Source organism: Staurois parvus, unplaced genomic scaffold, assembly GCF_062004578.1.
Source record: "Staurois parvus isolate SC_StPar_1 unplaced genomic scaffold, SC_StPar_1.0 ptg000739l, whole genome shotgun sequence".
In the NCBI taxonomy this organism is placed as follows: domain Eukaryota; kingdom Metazoa; phylum Chordata; class Amphibia; order Anura; family Ranidae; genus Staurois; species Staurois parvus.
In genome coordinates this window covers 99,172-114,269 of record NW_028318535.1, presented here as the reverse complement: position 1 = coordinate 114,269, position 15,098 = coordinate 99,172, and the positions used below count along the sequence as shown (strand labels likewise).

The 15,098-nt window shown below is 43.0% G+C and overlaps 1 protein-coding gene across 1 annotated transcript in view; it reads left to right on the top strand.

Moving 5' to 3' along the window:
- The first annotated feature begins 5,974 nt into the window (after positions 1–5,974).
- Positions 5,975–15,098, top strand: part of NOX1 (NADPH oxidase 1) — a 42,149-nt gene continuing 33,025 nt past the window's right edge. The window contains exon 1 of the mRNA XM_089654073.1: positions 5,975–6,382. Within this exon, the coding sequence (XP_089510199.1) occupies positions 6,338–6,382 (45 nt within the window). The 5' untranslated portion in view covers positions 5,975–6,337. The remainder of the gene's footprint in view (positions 6,383–15,098) is intronic.

Here is a 15,098-nt window from a genome sequence, read left to right as displayed (position 1 = left end):
CCTGCAAAATCTAGAGGGACCCCAAAAATGTAAAAAACCTAAATGTCATTTATCAATGGAAACCCCGAGCCGGGAACGATGCCTGGTGGTGAAATGAACCTAGCGCCAGAAACACCCCCAATCATGTCAGAGGTCCCCCCATCACATCAGAGTCCACCCTTTACATCAAAGATCGCCTATCACATCAGAGGTCCCCCCCCCCCCTTTACATCAAAGGCCACCCATCAGAGGTGCCCTAGCATATCAGAGGTCCACCAATCACATCAATGCCCTATTTATACCTCAGAGTCCCCTTTAAATCGACGGCCACCCCCATGACCATAGTGCCTCCCCTTTACATCAGAGTCCCCTTTACATTAAGGCCATCCATCACATCAGAGGCAAACAAACATGTCAGAGGTCCCCCTATCACATCACAGCCCCCCCCCCCTTTATATCAGAATCCCCTTTACATCAAAGGTGACCCTTTACATCAGATGTCCCTCCTGTCACATCACAGAGTCCCCATCACATCAAAGCCCCCCTTTACATCAGTGTCCCCTTTATATCAAAAGCCACCCATCACATCAGAGGTCCCCATCATGTCAGGAGGCCCCCATCACATCAGAGTCACCCCTCCATGTCGGAGACCCCCATCACATCAGTGTCCCCCCTCCATACCGCAGACCCCCATCACATCAGGCTCACCCCTCCATGTCAGAGACCCCCATCACATCAGTGTCCCCAATCCATGTCGGAGGCCCACCATCACATCAGAGTCTTCCCTCCATGTCGATGGCCCTCATCACATCAGAGTCATCCTTCCATGTTGGAGGCCCCCATCACATCAGAGGTCCCCCATCATGTCGGAGACCCCCATCACATCAGAGCCCCCCATCACATCAGAAGTCTCCCATCATGTCAGAGGCCCCCATCACATCAGAGCCCCCCATCACATCAGAAGTCTCCCATCATGTCAGAGGCCCCCAGCACATCAGAGTCATCCCTCCATGTCGGAGGCCCTCATCACATCAGAGGTTCCCCCATCATGTCAGGAGTTCCCCATCACATCAGAGGTTCCCCCATCATGTCAGGAGTTCCCCATCACATCAGAGGTCCCCCGTCATGTCGGGGGCCCCCATCACATAAGAGCCCCCCCATCACATCAGAGGTCCCCCATCATGTCAGAGGCTCCCATCACATCAGAGTCACCCCTCCATGTCGGGGACCCCCATCACATCAGAGGTTTCCCCATCATGTCAGGAGTCCCCCATCACATCAGAGGTCCCCCGTCAAGTCGGGGGCCCCCATAACGTCAGAGCCCCCGCCATCACATCAGAGGTCCCCCATCATGTCAGAGGCTCCCATCACATCAGAGTCACCCCTCCATGTCGGAGGCCCCCAATCACATCACAGTCACCCCTTCTTGTCGGAGGCCCCCATCACATCAGGGTCCTCCCTATACATCAGAGTCCCCTCCCCCCCAATCATATCAGATAAATGGGTAGCTCTGCTCCTCTGGGCTGCACACATTTCATGTGACCTAACAATTTGCAGCAGCCGCCATTTTATTCCCCAGGACCCCTGCTATAATTTTATAGCAAAAAATGCTGATTTTAAGGTGTGTGCAAAAAAAATGTAAAAATTGCCCCCCGTAGACAATTTTTCCAGGAGATTGTATAGTCTATGGGCAGATTTCATCAGGTGGAGGTATTCTGTCTGGACTTTATTATAGACCGGGACATCTTGGCTCGCCATTTGCTGCAATAAAATGGCGCGTCCATAATGAGGCTTTTTAGAATATACTTTATGTCTATTTTTAAATGGTATTTTTAAAATAATTGACGAAAAAGGGAAAATCTGGTTTTTCTGTAACCCGTGAATGTTTTCTTTGACACTGTCTCACCCCAAACCTGTTCTCCCAGTGCGACCTTTTCTAGGTGGACTAACCCTTGAAATGTCAGGCGGTTGCAACACTGCGGGTAGAAAAAAGCAAATACAAAGCAATGTGTACAGCGCTGCCAAAACAAAGTGTCAATAAAGATTGGGACAAAAACAACAATGTGTCTCCTGGTCCGTAAAACTAAAATAAACAGACGAAACCAACTCCGCCCACATCGAAAACCACGACCGTTTCTAGTCCCACATGGTGGGATGGGATTTCACTTTTAAAGTCGCATTTAGGGGCGGACTGACCATTTTGGAAACTCAGGCACTGTCCGAGGGCCCGGGGTCAGTAGGGGGCCCCATGAGATGTCCCTGGTACCTTCTTCATAGGCTTTTTTGAGTTTGGGCAAGGACACAGGGGCCCCATGATCCCCTATTGCTCGGGGGCCCCATGAGTTGTCAGTCCGCCCCTGGTCGCATTAGACCCCCCCAAGGTTTAAATCGTTGATCCAAAATGGGTAATACCTCATTTGGCCACCGGGTGGAGATGATGTTATAGGAAATTCCAGTAATACTCAGACCCCATCTAGTGGCCAAATGCGGTATTTTCTGTTTTAAATCAATGATTTACCTTCTAGCACAGGATATGACCCTATTTACATTCGTTTTTTTGCCCCATCTGTTTACTTTCTCTAGGTGAATGTCTATGTAAAGTCTTTATAAAACAACCCCCTTGGTATGATGGTGCTCTTTAGATTTAAAATCCACCCAAAATACTAAATAATATAATGTCATTTTCTCAGGGGTGGACTGACCATTGGGGAACTTAGGCACTGCCCGAGGGCCCGGGGTCAGTAGGGGGCCCCATGAGATGTTCCTGGTACCTTTCATAGGCTTTTTTGGGTGTGGTTTGAGTGTGGCGAGGACACAGGAGCCCCATGATCCCCTATTGCCCAGGGGCCCCATGAGTTGTCAGTCCACCCCGGAGTCAGTAGGGGGCCCCATGAGATGTTCCTGGTACCTTTCATAGGCTTTTTTGGGTGTGGTTTGAGTGTGGCGAGGACACAGGAGCCCCATGATCCCCTATTGCCCAGGGGCCCCAGGAGTTGTCAGTCCGCCCCTGCATTTTCTTTTACTGTGCCTACATTTTTTTTGCTGTCGCAGTTTTCCCACTCCCGGGCCCCTCCGATTATTACCTCCACAAGCTTCCAGGACTGCTGTTCCCCCCCATCTCCATCTGTAATGAAAGAACCAAGAAGAGATGGTGATTTGGTCACTTCTAAATAAGAAAAAAATAAAGATTTACAGACAATTGTTTAATTCGTTTTTGAAATTCGTTTTGTTTTTGAATTTGATTCGAATTCAGTTCCACCGAATTTGAACTGGAATTCCAATTCTAATTCATTCTATTTGAAAATTTGAATTGCGGAAGATAGGAATATTCTTTCAATTTTATTCTATTTTATTGTTTTTTTTCTATTCTATTCTTTTCTGTTCTATTCTTTTCTCTTATTTTCTATTCTATTCTCTTATTTAATATTCTATCATTTTCTATTCTGTTCTATTTTCTATTCTATTCTAATCTATTTCATTGTTTTATATTGTATTCTGTTCTATTCTATTCTTTTCTATTGTAATCTATTCTATGCAAATTTAAATTTATTCTATTTCGAATTTTGGAAGACAGTTACATTCCTTCTATTTTATTCCATTCTATTGTTTTTTCTATTCTATTCTATTCTAATAGTTTCTATACAATATTATATTGTATTCTATTGCTTTTCTATTCTATTCTACTGTATTCTATTCTAATCTATTTTTAAAATTTATTTTAGGTACTTATATAGCGCCGTATTCTATCATTTTCTATTCTATTCTAATCTATTCCATTGTTTTATATTGTATTCTGTTCTATTCTATCATTTTCTATTTTATTCTATTCTAATCTATTTCATTGTTTTATATTGTATTCTGTTCTATTCTTTTCTTTTGTAATCTATTCTATTCAAATTTAGATTTATTCTATTCGAATTTTGAAAGACAGTTACATTCCTTCTATTTTATTCCATTCTATTGTTTTTTATACAATATTATATTGTATTCTGTTGCATTTCTATTCTATTCTACTGTATTCTATTCTAATCTATTTTTTAAAATTTATTTTAGGTTCTTATATAGCGCCGTAAATTTACGCAGTGCTTTACATATATATTGTACATTCACATCAGTCCCTAACCCTCAAGGGGAGTACAATCTAAGATCCCTAACTCACTTTCATACATACACATACAAGGGCAAATTTTTCTATTCTATTTTTTTCTGTTCTATTCTGTTGTTTTATTTTCTGTTCTATTCTCTTATTTCCTATTCTATCATATTCTATTCTTTTCTAATCTATTCCATTGTTTTATATTGTATTCTGTTCTATTCTATTTTTTTCTATTGTAATCTATTCTATTCAAATTTAAATTTATTCTATTCAAATTTCGGAAGACAGTTATATTCCTTCTATTTTGTTCTATTCTACTTTTTCTTTTCTATTCTATTCTATTCTGATGTTTTCTATACTTTTCTATTGTATTCTATTGTTTTTCTATTCTATTCTACTATAGTCTATTATTTTGTTTTCTAATCTATTTTTATTTATTTTAGGTACTTATATAGTGCTGTCAAGTTACACATATATTTACATATATATTGTACATTCACATCAGTCCCTAACCCTCAAGGGGCGTACAATCTAAGGTCCCTAACTTACATTCATACATACACATACTAGGGACAATTTTTCTACTCTATTTTTTTTATTGTCTATTCTATTCTATTCTTTTCTATTCTTTTATGTTCTCTCTGAATCTTTTTGGATTCAAATTCGATTTGAGTCCGAAACTAATTTGATTCGGATTTTGTTTCCTTATTTCAGATTCGTTACTACTGTAATTCGAAAATCCAGAGACATCCGAATGCCCGAATAATGAATAATTGTCCGAATTCGAAACTAAATGGACCGCACATGTCTGATTGACAGCAGCCGGAGCCAATGGCAAGCTTCCTGTGAAAAGAGGGGAAAGAAGAGCAGTGCTGCTGCAAACAGGCACAGTGATGGCTCAGGTAATTATTTAATGGGGGCGGGGTTGCTGACATTGAAAGGTTTTTTCCATTAAAGCAGAAAATTTATTATTTTTATTTATTTATTTCAGGTACTGATATAGCGCCATCAATTTACGCAGCACTTTACATATATATTGTACATTCACATCAGTCCCTAACCCTCAAGGGGTGTACAATCTAAGGTCCCTAACTCACATTCATACATACACATACTAGGGCCCGTTTACACAGGAGCCAATTCACCTACCAGCATGTCTTTGGAGTGTGGGAGGAAACCGGAGCACCCGGAGGAAACCCACACAGGCACAGGGAGAACATGAAAAATCAGGCAGGTGGTGCCTTGGTTGGGATTCGAACCCACAACCCGAGTACTGCCAGGCAGAAGTGCTAACCACTTAGCCACTGTGCTGCCTGGTAAGGTGAGAAACTCGTTACATTTACAACAGTTTTATTGACCAAGAGTCACATTGTTACATTTGTTTTAATTGTTACTGATATCTATTATTGTTTTAATTGTTATTGATATCTATTATTGTTTTAATTGTTATTGATATCTATTATTGTTTTAATTGTTACTGATATTTATTATTGTTTTAGTTGTTACTGATATTTATTATTGTTTTAATTGTTACTGATATCTATTACTGTTTTAATTGTTACTGATATCTATTATTGTTTTAATTGTTACTGATATTTATTATAGTTGTTACTGATATTTATTATTGTTTTAATTGTTACTGATATCTATTATTGTTTTAATTGTTACTGATATTTATTATTGTTTTAGTTGTTACTGATATTTATTATTGTTTTAGTTGTTACTGATATTTATTATTGTTTTAATTGTTACTGATATCTATTACTGTTTTAATTGTTACTGATATCTATTATTGTTTTAATTGTTACTGATATTTATTATTTTTTTTTTTTATGTTTTTGGCAGTGCTGTATACATTGTGCTTACGTCAAGAGTCAACATTTCGAAATGTAAATACAGAAACAAATTCTCAATAAAAAAAAAAAGGACCTATTTCCTGAAGTGCGTTGCCGGGATTTTACCGGTTGGAGAAAGGAGTGACTAAGAGATGCAGCATTTTTACAATGTGCTGCTACGCTTGGATGTCTATAAGAGGGGGGCGGAACCAACCTGTGGAAATATCAGGTTGCATCATTTTGGAGAAAAAGATACAATGATAAATACCTGCACACTTCCTCCACACTCATACTGGGACTTCAACTGTCAGGGACTGGTGCAGAATCAGCCTAGAAAGACTAGAAAACAGCAGTTGTAGCAGAAGTTGGGGCGACAGGGAATAAAGAAACTGACCAGGAGAGCCAAAAGGAGAAAGAGGGCGCCACGATGGGAAACTGGATCGTCAACCACTGGTTTTCTGCTGTAGTTCTGGTGAGAAATCATCTCTATTTTTATCCATGTCCAAAACCTGATAAAGATTTCAAGTGTATCTAAAGCCATTTTTTTTAGACACGTTAAGGGTTTGGACCCCTGTCTGTTTTTTATTGCTTGCAAAGCAAGTTTTTTTGTTTTAATGTATCTTTTTGTATCTTGAATTTTTTATTTTTTTTTGCACCCATAACCTCACTAAAACATTCCAGTCTGAACCTTTGGGGGTGTATTTATAAAAAAATATCAATTCACCCATTCTGTGCAAACGAGGCAAAATAGCAGATATGTATTCATTTTTATATTATTTTTTGTATTTTTAATTTTATTTTTTGCACCTATGACCTCACTAAAACATTCAAGTCTGAACATTTGGGGGTGTATTTATAAAAATATTAATTCACCCATTCTGTGCAAACAATATAATATTTATATGTACTATCTTTTATGCTATTTTTTGAATATATACACATTTTTTATCATTTTTAGTTTTTTAATATATATTTATTTATATATATACAGTGAAGGAAATGCGTATTTGTTCCCCTGCTGATTTTGAATGTTTGCCCACTCACACAGAAATGATCAGTCTAAAAATCGAATGTTCGGTGTATTGTAACATTGTAAATTCAAAAGAAATGCATGTCTAAGAAATGATGACTGATTTGCATGTTCATGAGGGAAATAAGGATTTGATCCCCTATCATTCAGCAGGATTTCTGGCTCCCAGGTGTCTTTCATACAGGTACCAAGCTGAGATTAGAAGCAGCCTCTTAAAGGGAGTGCTGCTAATCTCATTTTGTTTCCTGTATAAAAGACACCTGTCCACAGGAGCAATCAAACAATCAGATTCCAAATTCTCCACCATGGCAAAGACCAAAGAGCTGTCCAAGGATGTCAGGGACAAGATTGTAGACCTACACAAGGCTGGACTGGGCTACCAAACTATGGCCAAGCAGCTTGGTGAGAAGGTGACAACAATTGGTACAATCATTCACAAATGGAAGAAACACAAAACAAGTGTCAGTCTCCCTAGGTCTGGTGCACCATGCAAGATCTCACCTCGTGGAGTGTCAATGATCATGAGAACAATGAGGAATCATCCCAGAACTACACGTGAGGATCTTGTCAATGATCTCCAGGCAGCTGGGACCACAGTCACCAAGAAAACAATTGGTAACACACTACACTGACAAGGACTGAAATCCTGCAGTGCCCGCAAGGTCCCTCTGCTCAAGAAAGCACATGTCCAGGCCCGTCTGAAGTTGGTCACTGAACATCTGAATGATGCAGAGGAGGACTGGTTGGAAGTGTTGGGGTCAGATGAGACCAAAATCAAGCTCTTTGGCATCAACTCAACTCTCCGTGTTTGGAGGAGGAATGCTGCCTATGACCCCAAGAACACCATCCCAACTGTCAAACATGGTGGTGGAAACATTCTGCTTTGGGGGTGTTTTTCTGCTAAGGGGACAGGACAACTGCACCGCATCAAAGGGACGATGGACGGGGCAATGTACCATCAAATCTTGGGTGAGAACCTTCTTCCCTCAGCCAGGGCATTGAAAATGGGTCGTGGATGGGTGTTCCAGCATGACAATGACCCAAAACACACGGTCAAGGCAACAAAGGAGTGGCTCAAGAAGAAGCACATTAAGGTCCAGGAGTGGCCTAGCCAGTCTCCAGACCTTAATCGGATTGAAAATCTGTGGAGGGAGCTGAAAGTTCGAGTTGCCAAACGTCAGCCACCAAACCTTAATGAGAGGATCTGCCAAGAGGAATGGGTCAAAATCCCTCTGGAGATGTGTGCAAACCTAGTGGCCAACTACAGGAAACGTCCGACCTCTGTTATTGCCAACAAGGGATTTGCCACCAAGTACTAAGTCATGTTTTTTGAAGGGGATCAAATACTTATTTCCCTCATGAACATGCAAATCAGTCATCATTTGTTAGACATGCATTTCTGCTGAATTTGTTGTTGCTGCTCTGTCTCTCAGTGTTACAATACACCTACCATTCAATTTTTAGACTGATCATTTCTTTGTGAGTGGGCAAACATTCAAAATCAGCAGAGAATCAAATACTTATTTCCTTCACTGTGTATATATATATATATATATATATATATATATATACAGTTGTGACCAAAATTATTCAACCCCCACTGAAATTGAGTGTTTTGGCCAGTTTGACATTGCTTTTGATCATTCAGTCATCTTGCTTACATTTACATTAAAGAGGCACTTGTAGGTCAGACAAATATAACATAACAGTTATAATGAAATAACCACAAATGTCTTTTCTGTGCTCACAGCATTATCAGTTTTATTCAACCCCCAAGTGACATTCAATCTTAGTACTTAGTACAGCATCCTTTTACAGTTATAACAGCTTTTAAACGTGAAGCATAGCTTGACACAAGTGTCTTGCAGCGATCTACGGGTATCTTCGCCCATTCTTCATGGGCAAAGGCCTCCAGTTCAGTCACATTCTTAGGCTTGCGCACTGCAACTGCTTTCTTTAAGTCCCACCAGAGGTTCTCAATCGGATTTAAGTCTGGTGACTGCGATGGCCACTCCAAAATGTTCCAGCCTTTCCTCTGCAACCATGCTCTAGTGGACTTGGAGGTATGCTTGGGATCATTGTCCTGTTGAAAGGTCCAACGTCTCCCAAGCCTCAGGTGTGTGACGGACTGCATCACGTTTCCATCCAATATCTCCTGGTACTGAAGAGAATTCATGGTACCTTGCACACGCTGAAGCTTCCCTGTACCTGCAGAAGCAAAACAGCCCCAAAGCATGATTGACCCTCCACCATGCTTCACAGTAGGCAAGGTGTTCTTTTCATCATAGGCCTTGTTCTTCCTCCTCCAAACATAGCGTTGATCCATGGGCCCAAACAGTTCTAATTTTGTTTCATCAGTCCACAGAACACTATCCCACAACTTTTGTGGTTTGTCCACATGGCTTTTGGCATACTGCAGTCGACTCTTCTTATTCTTTGGAGACAGCAAGGGGGTACGCCTGGGAGTTCTGGCACGGAGGCCTTCATTACGCAGTGTGCGTCTTATTGTCTGGGCTGAAACTTCTGTACCCACATCTGACAAATCTTTTCTCAGTTCCTCAGCAGTCACACGGGGACTTCTCTCCACTCTACGCTTCAGGTAGCGCACAGCAGTCGAAGTCAGCATCTTCTTTCTGCCACGACCAGGTAGCGTTTCAACAGTGCCCTTTGCCTTGAATTTGCGAATGATGCTTCCTAAGGTGTCTCTTGGTATGTTTAACATCTTTGCAATCTTCTTATAGCCATTGCCCTTCCTGTGAAGAGAAATCACCTCTTCTCTTGTCTTCCTGGACCATTCTCTTGCCTTCACCATGTTTGTAACCACACCAGTAAATGTCTAGAAGGAGCTGAGTATCACAGTCATTTTAAAGCTGCCTAATTGGTGCTTATTATGCTTGATTGCTGCTCGGTGACATCCACAGGTGTTTTCAATACCTGATGGAAAGCACCTGTATGAACCTCTGTTCTTCAGAGTGGTAGTCTTTAAGGGGTTGAATAATTGTGGCAATGAAGAAACCACATAAGAACCATTTACTACTGTATTACATAAACAATTGATGTCATTTTAGTTGCATTTGGGTAGTTACAACGTCCTTGTAGGATTTGATTCTGAATACAATTCCAAATGTACACTATAGTCCCTAAACCCCTTTACAGCATTGGGGGTTGAATAATTTTGGTCACAACTGTATATAGCCAAATGTATTGGACCAGCCCTCCAAATCATTGGATTCGGGTGTTCCAATCACCTCCACGGCCACAGGTGTATACAATCAAGCCCCTAGGCATGCAGACTGCTTCTACAAACATTGGTGAAAGAATGGGTCGCTATCAGGAGCTCAGTGACTCCAAGTGTGGTCCCGTGATAGGTTGCAATAAGTCCATCCGTGACATTTCCTGGCTACTAAATATTCCACGCTCAACTGTTAGTGGGATTATAACAAAGTGGAAGCAACTGGGAACCTCAGCAACTCAGCCACCAAGTGATAGGCCACGTCACATGACAGAGCGGGGTCAGCACATGCTGAAGCGCACAGTGCGCAGAAGTCGCCAACTGTCTGCAGAGTCAATAGCTAAAGACCTCCAAACTTGGTGTGGCATTCAGATGAGTCCAACAACAGTGCGTAGAGAGCTTCATGGAATGGGTTTCCATGGCCGAGCAGCTGCATACAAGCCTTCCATCACCAAGTGCAAAGAAAAGCGTCGGATTCCGTGGTGTAAAGCACGTCACCACTGGACTCTAGAGAAGAGGAGGCATGTTCTCTGGAGTGGCCAATCACACTTCTCTATCTGGCAATCCGATGGACGTGTCTGGGTTTGGCGGTTGCCAGGAGAACTGTACCTGCCTGACTCCATTGTGCCAAGTGTAAAGTTTGGTGGAGGGGATTATGGGGTGGGGTTGTTTATCAGGGGTTGGGCTTGGCCCCCTAGTTCCAGAGAAGGGAGCTCTTAAAGCGTCGGCATACCAAGACATTTTGGACAATTTCATGTTCCCAACTGTGTGGGAAGAGTTTGGGGATGACCCCTTCCTGTTCCAACATTACTGCGCACCAGTGCACAAAGCAAGGTCCATAAAGACATGGAGGAGCCAGTTTGGGGTGGAGGAACTTGACTGTCCTGCACAGAGTCCTGACCTCAACCCCATAGAACACCTTTGGGATGAATTAGAGTGGAGACTGTGAGCCAGGCCTCCTCCCCCGACATCAGTGCCTGACCTGACAAATGTGCTTCTGAAAGAATGGTCCAACCTTCCCATAGACACCCTCCTAAACCTTGCGGACGGCCTTCCCAGAAGAGTTGAAGCTGTTATAGCTGCAAAGGGCGGGGCCAACTCAATATTGAACCCTACGGACTAAAATTGGAATGCCAATAATGTTCATGTGCGTGGAAAGGCAAGCGACCCAATACTTGGGGCAATATAGTGTAGATAGATAGATAGATAGATAGATAGATAGATAGATAGATAGATAGGAAGTTCATGGGAGGATCAAAGGGTTCAAGGTTCATGAAAAACAAGGTACAAGGCAAGATTGTCTAAAGAATCAGAGAGGGAGCTACCCAGCAAGATGAGTTACTGCCAGACACAGAAGTGGTCTTGGATTCTGATCCAGGCCATGACACAGTGCGCAGAAGTGCCAATATGGCTCTGGGCTAACCTAGGGGGGAACCATGTGCCACCAGAGTAGTACTTTGTAATTAGATTCCACCACCACGTCATTACAAGGGGAAAATTTAATGGTGGCCCATATATGGTTCCTACGTTCACGGTCAACACGTAGTTGTAGGTCACTTTCCCATTTACCAACTCAGGGGTGTCGCCTGTTGTTTACAGGCTGGGGTTCCATATGGCTAAGAGATTAGCACTACCGAGTGTGGATCATTTTTGAACTTAGACTCAAAGGGAGTCAAGGTGAAGGGGTCTTCCCTCCAAGGTGCACTTTTGACATCACATAGTGTTTAACCTGCAAATATTGGAATAGCTCAGCACGAGGTGAACTGTGGGACCTTTGAACATCTGGAAAAGATCTGAATCCTCTAGGAGTCAGCAAGGTGGCGAAGCAAGTCCCTTTGGACGCCATCCATTGCCTGAAGATTGCAGGGGATTCAAAGGCTGGAGGGAAGGAAGGATTGCGGATAATGGACAATAGTGGAAGGTCGAGGGGAGAGTAGACCTCCCAAATACTTAATACTATCCCAAAGCTAGGATTCAGGAGCACTTTCTGGTCCTGAGGGTGCAGCCATAATAGGTTTCGAATAGACAGTGGAGGGCAGTCTACAGCTTCCAACTCAACCCACAAAGCTGGTGTTGGTGTTTAGCCAGTTGTGCAATCTGTACAGTTTCTCAAGAAATTCGGGACGCCTATCCCACCTCTCAGTCTGGCTTGGTATGTGCTATGCCTGGAAACTTGCGGTCTCCAACCCCGCCAAATGGAGCGCATCACAGAGGTTGGGATCAATAACTGTAAAACTCATTTACACAATTTAGGTAAGTACGTAATCTTTATTGCTGCTATCCATCCCAGCCAGGGTAGGTTGTAGGCAGTCCAGTTGTGCAGAAGAAAACTAAACTTTCAAAGTAGCGGCGGATAGTTAGCAATTAGCATCAAAAAAGGTGGAGTACCTATTCGTTGAGGTAGACATCCCGCTCCCATAGCTTTGAAGGTCTGTAAAAGATTTGAATCTCCTAGGAGTCAACAAGGAGGTCGAGCAATTCCATTTGGACTCTATCCATTGCCTGAAGATTCCAAACCTGGTGGGAAGGAGGAAATGCGGACAATGGAAAATAGCGGAAGGTGGAGGGAGAGTAGACCTCCCAATCCTCCCATCGATTTAGGATTTTTTGCAGTAGGGTGTGGAGACAAGTTTTTCTACTTTTAATACTGCCCTTTGCCTGCGAAGATTTCATTATCAGGTTTAGTTATACATTAATAGTTATTGGACTCTTCATAGCAGTACATGGGGACATCACCCCAGAGGGAAGAACCAGGAAGTTCAGGGCACCTCAGAAAAATGTGCCTGGTGGTGTCACTGGGGTAGGGGAATTTCCCTGCTTAGATCATACAAAGTCGTAAAGATGCAGCAGGAAATCAAAGCTGCTTTTACTTCACCTAACAATAAAATAGCTTAGATGTGTGAGTAATGTTACATTTGTGCTGGGCAGGATTAATAGTTACAATAGTGTGAAAAAAAAGACACATCTAATCCAACCAATAGAAAAAAAAAATAATTAGAAAACCTCCATATACAGAATCCTATACCTAGAGGAAGGCAAAAAAAAATTCAGTACATCTCTGCAATACATACACATAGTTACACGGTTAATTTGGATGAAGAAAGACACAAGCCCATCTAGTTCAACCAACAGAAAATGTAAATAAATAGAATTTAAAAAAATTGAGAGGCTCCATACACCCTGGGCCCACAGTTGACCCGGAGTGGGGGGGGTCTCCAAACTTTTGGAGGTCCAGTTTACCATCCTCCAAACTTTTTTTGGGGGGGGAGGGTGGACTGTAGCCAGTGGGAGTAGAAAATGTCCTGGTGTCAGTGGGAGTAAGTAATGCCCAGTCATTGGTATCAATGGGAGGAACACAGCCCCATCATTGGTATCAGTGGGAGGAATAGTGTCCCATCATTGGTATCAGTAGGAGGAATAGTGCCCCATCATTGGTGTCAGTGGGAGGAATAGTGCCCCATCATTGGTGTCAGTGGGAGGAATAGTGCCCCATCATTGGTATCAGTGGGAGGAATAGTGCCCCATCATTGGTATCAGTGGGAGGAATAGTGCCCCATCATTGGTGTCAGTGGGAGGAATAGTGCCCCATCATTGGTATCAGTGGGAGGAATAGTGTCCCATCATTGGTGTCAGTGGGAGGAATAGTGCCCCATCATTGGTGTCAGTGGGAGGAATAGTGCCCCATCATTAGTATCAGTGGGAGGAATAGTGCCACATCATTGGTGTCAGTGGGAGGAATAGTGCCCCACCATTGGTATCAGTAGGAGGAATAGTGCCCCATCATTGGTGTCAGTGGGAGGAATAGTGCCCCATCATTGGTGTCAGTGGGAGGAATAGTGCCCCATCATTGGTATCAGTGGGAGGAATAGTGCCCCATCATTGGTATCAGTGGGAGGAATAGTGCCCCATCATTGGTGTCAGTGGGAGGAATAGTGCCCCATCATTGGTATCAGTGGGAGGAATAGTGTCCCATCATTGGTGTCAGTGGGAGGAATAGTGCCCCATCATTGGTGTCAGTGGGAGGAATAGTGCCCCATCATTAGTATCAGTGGGAGGAATAGTGCCACATCATTGGTGTCAGTGGGAGGAATAGTGCCCCATCATTGGTGTCAGTGGGAGGAATAGTGCCCCATCATTGGTATCAGTGGGAGGAATAGTGCCCCATCATTGGTATCAGTGGGAGGAATAGTGCCCCATCATTGGTGTCAGTGGGAGGAATAGTGCCCCATCATTGGTATCAGTGGGAGGAATAGTGTCCCATCATTGGTGTCAGTGGGAGGAATAGTGCCCCATCATTGGTGTCAGTGGGAGGAATAGTGCCCCATCATTGGTATCAGTGGGAGGAATAGTGCCCCATCATTGGTATCAGTGGGAGGAATAGTGCCACATCATTGGTGTCAGTGGGAGGAATAGTGCCACATCATCGGTGTCAGTGGGAGGAATAGTGCCCCATCACTGGTGTCGGTGGGAAGATTAGTGCTCCGTCATTGGTATCAGTGGGAGGAATAGTGTCCCATCATTGGTATCAGTGGGAGGAATAGTGCCCCATCATTGGTATCAGTGGAAGGAATAGTTCCTCATCATTGGTATTAATGGGAGGAACAGAGTCCCATCATTGGTGTCAGTGGGAGGAATAGTGCCCCATTAATGATGTCACTGGGAGGAATAGTGCCCCATCATTGGTGTCAGTGGGAGGAATAATGCCCCATCATTGGTGTCAGTGGGAGGAATAGTGCCCCATTATTGATGTCAGTGGGAGGAATAATGCCCCATCATTGGTGTTAGTGAGAGGAATAGTGCCCCATCATTGGTGTCAGTGGGAGAAATAATACCCCATCATTGGTGTCAGTAGGAGGAATAGTGCTCCATCATTGGTGTCGGTGGGAGGATTAGTGCCCCATCATTGGTGTCAGTGGGAGGAATAGT